General features: G+C 44.3%; 1 protein-coding gene across 1 annotated transcript in view; it reads right to left on the minus strand.

Annotated features, from left to right (window-relative positions):
- LOC127010326 (protein Wnt-2b-A-like) overlaps positions 1–8,865 on the minus strand; it is a 41,115-nt gene extending 32,250 nt beyond the window's left edge. Inside the window, exon 1 of the mRNA XM_050884208.1 lies at positions 8,723–8,865. Coding sequence (XP_050740165.1) covers positions 8,723–8,802 — 80 coding nt within the window. The 5' untranslated portion in view covers positions 8,803–8,865. The remainder of the gene's footprint in view (positions 1–8,722) is intronic.
- Between the last annotated feature and the right edge of the window lie 547 nt (positions 8,866–9,412).

Here is a 9,412-nt window from a genome sequence, read left to right on the forward strand (position 1 = left end):
TGTTTTAGAATCTGTCATTGATTTCTTTGTAAGCCGATTAGCCCGAGAGATGAAGAGGAGCTTGTTCCGGCCTATTTGACCCCTCTCCTCCTCCTCCTCCTCCTCCTCCTCCTCTTCTTGTACTCAGTCTCCCCTCCATCTTGTCCTCTCTCTCTCTTAATCTCTTTTCTGAAATTTAATGTTTTTTTTTGTTTTGTTTAATTCCTTATTATTTTTGGGTCTTCTCTCTCTCTCTCTCTCTCTCTCTCTTCTCTCCTCCTCTCTCTCCTTCTCTCTATAATCTCTCTCTCTCTCTTGCTCTCTCGCTCAATCTCTTTTCTGAAATTTAATGTTTTTTTTTGTTTAATTCCTTATTATTTTTGGGTCTTCTCTTCCTCCTCCTCCTCCTCCTCCTCCTTTTCCTCTTATCTCTCTTTCTCTTCTTTTCTACTTTTCCTCCCCTTTCGTTTTTTCGGTTTCATTTCGCTTGTTCTCTCCTTCTCTCCTTCAATCTCTCTTCTAATTTTCCATCTCTCTTTTATTATTTATTATTTTCAGGTCTCCTCCTCCTTCTCTTCCTCTTCTTATCCCCCGCTTTCTCTTTTCCTCTTCTACTTTTCCTTCTTTCTCATTTCCTTTTTCTTTTTTATTCCGCGTGTTCTCTCCCTCAATCTCTTTCCTAAAATTCAATCATCTTTTTTTTTTTTTTCAGTCTCTTCTCCTCCTCCTAATCCTCATCTCTCCCTTCTTCCTCTCCTCCCTCTTTTTTCTCCCTTTCTCCATTCCTTCTTCTTCTCCCTTACTTTATTTTTTCTTTTCATATTGGCATTCTTTTCCTTTCTCATCGTTTTCTCTCCCTTCTTCTTCTCCTCCCTTTCTTTCCTCCCTTTCTCCATTCCTTCTTCTCCCTTACTTTTGTTTTATTTGATGTTGGTATTCGCTCCCTTCCTCCTCCTCCTTTTCTCTCCCTTCTTCTTTTATTTCCTCCGCTTCCCTCCCTTTTTCCCTTCCTCCCTTCTTTATCTGATATTGCCATCCGTCCGCCTCCTCTTTCCCCTCTCCCCTCTTCTTCTCCCTTCTCCCTTCCTTCAATATCCTCATTCAATCTCTATCTCCCATTGCCACTCCTCCTCCTCTTCCTCCTGCTCCTCCTCCTCCTCCTGTTGTTTGTTCTTCCTTTGTGTTCCTTTGTGTTCCTCCTCCACCACCTCCTTCTCCTTCTTCTCCTGTTTAAATTAAGGATGTGTTTTCTTTTCTTTTGAACGTAATGCGGATTTAATAGAAGCCAATGCATGTAAAGTACTAATATTAAGGAAAGGCTTTGAAAGGGAAAGAGAATGGAGCTGCCGGCGGTGAGGTATTGAGGCTTCCCGCGCGAGGTAAGACTTTGGGACCGCGTAGTTACGACGAAATAAAAGAAGAAAAGGAAGAGAAGAAACTAGAGGAAGAAGGAAGGAGTTGAATATAAAGTAAGAGAGAATGAAAGAAAGCAAATAATAAAGGAAGGTAGGAAGGAAAGAAAGACAGAAAGAGAGAGAGAAAGAGAGAAGGAAGGAAGAAAGAGTAGAAGAAAGAAGGGAAGTAAGAATGAAAGAAAGGAAAGAAGAAAGAAAGAAAGAAAGAAAGAAAGACAGATAGAGAGAAGGAAGGAAGAAAGAGTAGAAGAAATAAAGGAAGAAAGAAATGAAGGAAGAAAGGAAAGAAGAAAGAAAGAAAGAAAAGGAAGGAAGGAAGAAAGAATATAAATAAACAAATAAATAAATAAAGAAAGAAAGAAAAAAGAAATTAACTCTCTCTCTCTCTCTCTCTCTCTCTTTTGATTATATAGGAAGATTTTCGTTCATTGTAAGGGACATATTTTTCTTCCTTTTTTTTTTTTTGCTTTAGTTTCGTGGAATGGACGGGTTACTCTCTCTCTCTCTCTCTCTCTCTCTCTCTCTCTCTCTCTCTCTCTCTCTCTCTCTCTCTCTCTCTCTCTCTCTCTCTCTCTCTCTCTCTCTCTCTCTCTCTCTCTCTCTCTCTCTCTCTCTCTCTCTCTCTCTCTCTGTTTTTGCGTATGGTTCGTGAAATTATATGGAAAGCGGCGTAACGAAAGAACAGACAGACAGAGACAGACTGGAGGGCAAAAGTTACCTGAATAGACAGACAGACAGACAGACAGACAGACAGACAGACAGGCAAACAAGAAGACCGACTGCGCGTATGAAAAGGGAAGAGAAAACAAGATGAATAAGTTAATAAAGAAATACAAAAAGGAAAAAGATAATATATACACAGATAAGCAGAGAAAGGAAGAGGTAAATAAACAGAAAAAGAAAGACGGAGAGAATGGGAGAGAGATAAAGAAAGGAAGAGAGAAAGGAAGACAAAAAAAGGAACGAAGAAAGAAATATAGGAAGCAAAAAATACAGAAAGAAGAAATGGAGAGAGAATACCAACACACACACACACACACACACACACACACACACACACACACACACACACACACACACACACACACACACACACACACGAACAATGGACCCAAACAGACAGACAGAGATACGAAGGAAAAACAGACCAGCTGATAAAAAAAAAAACACAGATGAAAGACAGACAGACAGACAGACAGACAAACAGACAAACACAACGCAGATGGACCGACTTATCACACACACACACACACACACACACACACACACACACACACACACACACACACACACACACACACACACACACACACAAATATGGACAGGTCGGACACGAGGTCTTCCCCAAACTGCCACGCCCCTTCCTCCTCCTCCTCCTCCTCCTCCTCCTCCTCCTCCTCCGCATATTCTTCCTTTCTTCCATCGCATTAAATATCTCCCTCTTATTTTTTGTCTTATTCCTTTGTTATCACCTTTTTCTTCTTCGTTTTCTTCCTTGTATTTATCTTTTTCTGAAGTTTCTATATTCCTTTTTTTTTATTATTTTCTTCTTCTTTTCCAATTTTCTTTCTCTCATCTTTCTCTCTTTCTCTCTCTCTCTCTCTCTCTCTCTCTCTCTCTCTCTCTCTCTCTCTCTCTCTCTCTCTCGCTCTCTCTCTCTCTCTCTCTCTCTCTCTCTCTCTCTCTCTCTCTCTCTCTCTCTCTCTCTCTCTCTCTCTCTCTCTCTCTCTCTCTCTCTCTCTCTCTCTCTCTCTGTCTCTGTCTCTCTTTCTCTTCTTCTTCTTCTTCTTCTTCTTCTTCCTCCTATTCTTCTTCCTCTATTTTTTTTGTTCTTCCAATCGTTCGTCTGTTCTCTGTTTACTGTTCTTTATTTTCTTCTTCATCTTCATCGTCTTCTTCATATATTTATTCTTATTCTTATTATTTCCTACCTTTCTTCCTTCCCTCATCTCCACTTCCATCTCATCTACCCATCTATCTCTCTGTCTATCTACCTTCCTTTCCTCCTTCCTTCCTTCACCTCTCATCTCCTGTCCTTCTATCATAACCTCCTCCTCAGCATCCCTCTCTCTCTCTCTCATCCCCCCATCCTCTCCTTCCTCTCCCCCTCCCACCCACCCCCCCTCTCCTTCGTCAGCCTCCATCAGCCGCTACACGGGAAGGGAAGGTGCTGGCCCGGGCGTCTCAGGTAAGTTCTGCACCTGTGAACTATAATTAAAGAATGTTTCGAGCTATTGCTACAAGACACCTTTCAGAAACCATTGGGGCGGACGGCAATTGTGTGTGGGGGGGGGGAGGAGGAGGGAGGAGGGGGGGGAGGAGGAGGGGGGCGGAGAGGGGGGAGGGGGAGGGATGTGTGTGTGTGTGTGTGTGTGTGTGTGTGTGTGTGTGTGTGTGTGTGTGTTGCTCCTCTCCACCCCATCATCATCACCTCTCCCTCCTCCTCCTCCTCCTCCTCCTCCTCCTCCTCCTTCTTATGTTCATTCTCTTCCTCCTCCTCCTCCTTCTAGTCCTTCTCTTCCTCTTCTGTCTCACCGCCTTTCACTTTTTTTTCTTCTCACCTCCTTCGTTCCTCCTCCTCCTCCTCCTCCTCCTCTTCCTCCTCCTGATGCCGAAAAGGAGGAACGTAAAGTCATGCAAGTAATATTATAACAAGTCTTGAAAGAGCGACCCGCACGCACCCTTCCTCACCCTCGTCACCCTTCGTAGTCCTTCCCTCACCCTTTGTTGCCCCCTTCACCTCTCACCCTGATGTTCATTCTTCCCTCCAAGCAATACTGAGAAGAAGGACTAAAGTGACCCAAGGACGTAATAGGAACTTGCCGAACAGAGAAAGATTAAAATAAAAAACTTATTCTCTGGAAGGACTTGGACTGCGTGGGGATTTAATCGAGGTGTTTAAATGGGGGGGGGGGGAGAAGGGAAGAGGGGGGGGATGAGAGAGAGAGAGAGAGAAAGAGGGAGAGAGAGAGATGCTGCGAGGGATGCTGAGAAAGAAGAAGATATGATAAAAGGAAAGGAGATGAGGAGATGAAGGAAGGGAGACAGATGAGAAAGACAGATAGACAGATGGGTAGATGGATAGATAGATAGATAGATAAAGTAAGTATATTGAAAAACAGATATGGAAACGCAGTAACGGGTGTAAGTTGGATAAATTCAAGTTCAGGAAAGAGACAAGAAAGATCCCATTAACAGGCTGGTGGATGAGTGGAACGAACTGCTCAGGTATATAGTTGAGGCGAACACAATTGAAAGCTTGAAGTTGAGGTTATATGCAGTTATGAATGGGAATAGATTTTGGTGAATATAACATCTGCAGGAACGGCCATTTATTAACCGTCTGGCTCCTTGTAATCTTCATATATTTTGCGTCCACTCACATTCTTCCCTACGAGAGTCGCTAGTATGTGTTATGTCACCCTAATATTCCTCACCCTGTAGTTGTTTTCTCTCTGTCATTTCCACAACCCCATGCACTCTTCGTTTTCTATTCCCTTCCCTTCCCTTCCCTCCCCTTCTCATCCCTTTCTTTCCCTCACCTTCTTTTCATTACTCTAGCTTTCCCTCCTCTACTCTTCCCTTCCCTCCCCTTATCATCCCTTTCTTTCCCTCCCCTTCTCTTCCCTACCCTACCTTTCCCTCATCTTCTCTTCCCTTCCCTTCCCTTCCCTTCTCATCCCTTCCTTTCCCTCCCCTTCTCTTCCCTACCCTACCTTTCCCTCATCTTCTCTTCCCTTCCCTTACCTCCCTTTCTCATCTCTTCCTTTCCATCCCCTTCTCTTCCCTGCTCTACCTTTCCCTCCTCTACTCTTCCCTTTATCCCTTCCCTTCCCTTCCCTGGTCACCCTAATGTTGCTCCTCTGTCACCCTTGCTACGCTTCATCCTATTCACCCTTTTTAGTTCTGGTCTGTAGTTTTTTTTATTATTATCTGTTTTTTTTTTTTTGTCCAGTTGATATTTGTGGTTCAGAGTACGGAAAAGGTCTTACATAAAACACACACACACACACACACACACACACACACACACACACACACACACCTTCCTTTATCGAGTGCATACATTGTAGTTGTCAAGTAGATGTGTGTGTGTGCGCGTGTGTGTGTGTGTGTGAGAGAGAGAGAGAGAGAGAGAGAGAGAGAGAGAGAGAGAGAGAGAGAGAGAGAGAGAGAATGAAGAGAGAGAGAGAGCAGATAAAGAGAGCAGCATCCTAGACCCCAATAAAACCCCCATAACCACCCCCCTCCCTCGTCCGCGCTCTCGCTCTCGCTCTCTCTCGCTCTCTCTCTCTCTCTCTCTCTCTCTCTCTCTCTCGCTAATAAGAGGGCCAGCGTTATACACCACTCGAATTTCAAGCTAAGATCCGATATCCCATCCAACCCACACAACAATAGATTCAGACCCCCTTCCTCCTCCTCCTCCTCCTCCTCGTTCTCTTCGTCCTCTTCCTTGCCCCCCTTAACCCCTCCTCTCCTTGTGCCTGCTGCTTCTTCTCCTCCTCTTCGTCTTCTTCCTCCTCCTCCTCCTCCTCCTCCTCCTCCTCCTCCTCCTTCTCCACCTCATTTTTGATATCTATAAGTGGTTGTATCTATGCCTTTCTCTACCTATACTTCGTCCTCCTCCTCTTCCTCCTCCTCCTCCTCCTCTTCTTCTTTTATAGTGGAGCATAGAGAGAAGGAAGGAAGGAATAGAAAGAAGGAAAGGAGTAGACAGATGAGGGGAAGAGAATAAAAAGGGGAAGAAGAGAGAGGAAGAGGAAAAGAAGAGAAGAAGAAGGGGAGGAGAGAGGAGAAAAGGGAAGAAAATAGGAATGAAACGGAAAGTATAGGGTTGAATTAAATGGAATAGGGGTGAAAAGGGGGAACGAAAAAGGGAGGTGAAAAGGGAGGGAGAAAGGGAGAGGATGGGGTATGAAATGGAAGGTATTGGAAGGGGGGGGTGAAGGGGGAGGGGCGAGGGGCGGAGCTTTGAAGGGAGGGGGAGTGGGGTGAAGGGGAGCAGGGGGGGGAGGGGGGAGGGCGGATGCTGGCCTGAGCGAGATGGAAGATGCTGACTGGGAGATGAGATGAAGGTCGGTGAAGCAAATACGATATAAATAAAGAGTTCTGTAAGGCACATACATACACACATACATACATACATATAAACATACATACATACATACATGGCAAATAAATGTAAGTAATATAACGTAGAAAATTATATATAAGAAAAATATGCAACGACCTCTGCTACTACTACTACTACTACCACTACTATTACTACTACTACTACTACTACTACTACTACTACTACTACTACTACAACAATCATAATAACGCGCCACTAGGGTCCACTTTTTATAGCTTGAAACAGTTAACCATCCAATCACATGCTTACCCAGTCTGCCCACCATTGATTTTACTACCCTCGATGCGTATTACAAGGTTCCTCCAATCTTGTATATCTAATAATTCCCTTCCTCCCTCTTCTTCCATTTTCGTCCCCCTCTTCTCCCCTGTTCCGTCTCCTTCAGCGATATCATTCTCGTTTATCACCTTTTTCTCCTTCCTCTTTTTCTGTTCCCTTCTCCTGCTTACCCCTTTGGACAAGACCAGAGCCATAGAGCAAGCGCCAGGTTGTTACTATAGAGGAGCCGCGGGAAATAGAGATTGATGTTTATATGATGTGTGTGTGTGTGTGTGTGTGTGTGTGTGTGTGTGTGTGTGTGTGTGTGTGTGTCCTAAATTATTGGATGAAGGAGCGGCTTTCTGATATTATAATCTGTTCAACTCTTTTATTGTAAGGGCGGAGTGCAAACGGAGATCGGTCAATATATTTTTTTTTTTACAACAAAGGAGACAGCTCAAGGGCACACAAAAAAAGGAAACAATAATGAAATAAAAGGCCGCTACTCGCTGCTCCTACAAATCTTGAGTGTTCTTGCGTTAGAGATTAGAGGTTGAGATACCGGATGGAGGAGGAACTTTCTGATATTCTAAACAGTTCAAGTCTCTTCTGGCAACGGCGGAGGTGTTAGTGGATGCCCTTAAATAAACAGTGAAAGAATACATTACACTCTTACACTGTGCTTATATGGACCGGTGAACGCAGTAACGGTGAACATCGAGAAGGTCACCCGTATATACACAGTGAAAGAATACATTGCACCCTTACACTGTGCTTATATGGACCGGTGAACGTAGTAACGGTGAACATCGAGAAAGTCACCCGTATATACACAGTGAAAGAACACATTGCACTCTTACACTGTGCTTATATGGATCGGTGAACGTATCACAGTATATCAGCGTTGCCGTAAATTATCACGCATTGCACTTTCGTTTTTTCTGACCCCAAATATATCAAAAAAAACAAACAATATCATCAAATAATAGTTTTTTGTTAAAAAGCAACTTTTTTTTCTATTATGTAGGTACGGGTAAGAGAGTTTGGTTAAAGTAATAAAGATGTGGTGAATTGAATAATCTGGCAAACGCCCCGTATATATACACAGTGAAAGAACACATTGCACTCTTACACTGTGCTTATATGGATCGGTGAACGCAGTAACGGTGAACATCGAGAAAGTCACAAGAACCACACTACCAACCCACCCACCGCAATCACCATCACCACGCAATTCATCACCATCGCTCCATCACAACCGTCACCACCTATCATCACCATCACTAGTCCCAACAGCAATGCATCATCATCACCACCAATTCATCACAAAAAACTCCTATCTGTCGGAGCCCCTGTCTGTTGAAGCGATATTTTGCCGTTTCTTTTTTTTAATGTTTTTGTTTTGCCTTTGAGTTTCCCCCATTGGTGTAGAAAGTAATATATCATCATCCCTTCATCACTACCATCATCACCACCACTGTCACCACTACACAATCATCACCGACTGAGGAAACTTAAACGCCCCGAAGTAGTAATCTTTTTCCCTTTCTCTTGTTTTTCCACTTCTTCCTTCTCAATTTCCTTCCCTTTCTCTGCCTGGTTGATAAGACATACACCTCCTCCTCCTTCTCATCTTTCTCCTCCTCCTCCTCCTCCTCCTCCAATTCCTTCTCCTCCTCCTTCTCCAATTCCTTCTCCTCCTCCTTCTCCACTTCCACCTCCTCCTCCAATGCCTTCTCCTCCTCCTCCTCCATTTCCACCTCCTCCTACAATTCCTTCTCCTCCTTCTCCACTTCCTTCTCCTCCTCCTTCTCCACTTCCATCTCCTCCTCTTCCTTCACTTCCTCCTCCATACACACCCATGCCACTCTGCACCACACACACACACACACACACACACACACACACACAAGAACAGCATCGTTTCAGTACTCACCACCAGGTTGCTGACACGCGATGGCAGGTCAGGGCGGCAATCACCACCACCGCCCACGCCGCCGCCCTCACGCCCTTCATCCTCGCCGCGCCGCCGCCGACCCTCACGACCTCTCCTCTATCCTCCCTCCGGCTGGGCTTCAAGGGGTGTTGGTGGCGGTTTTAAGTGAAGTTTTAGAGGTGAATTTTTTTTTTTTTAAGGAGTCACAGTCTGTTTTTTTTTACTTTTTTCAACTGTACTTTACCGCTACGCCCACCACAATACCCACCGCCCACCCTCACGCCCTCCTTTCCCTTAGGGTGGGCTTCTAGGGGCGTTGAATGTGGTGTTAGAGGGAGGTTATTGTTTTAGGGAGTCACTGTTTTGTTTTCCAGTTGCACTTCGTAGTCTGGGTCTTCAAGGGGTATTGGTGTGACCTTACGTGTCGTGTTAAGAGGTAATTATTGTTTTAGGGAGACACTGTTTTGTTTTCCAGTTGCACTTCGTAGTCTGGGTCTTCAAGGGGTATTGGTGTGACCTTACGTGTCGTGTTAAGAGTAATTATTGTTTTAGGGAGTCACTGTTTTGTTTTCCAGTTGCACTTCGTAGTCTGGGTCTGCAAGGGGTATTGGTGTGACCTTACGTGTCGTGCTAAGAGATTAATTATTGTCTTCAAGGAACCACACTTTTTTTCAGCTGCACCACCTCCTT

The sequence above is a fragment of the Eriocheir sinensis genome, chromosome 43 (assembly GCF_024679095.1).
Source record: "Eriocheir sinensis breed Jianghai 21 chromosome 43, ASM2467909v1, whole genome shotgun sequence".
In the NCBI taxonomy this organism is placed as follows: domain Eukaryota; kingdom Metazoa; phylum Arthropoda; class Malacostraca; order Decapoda; family Varunidae; genus Eriocheir; species Eriocheir sinensis.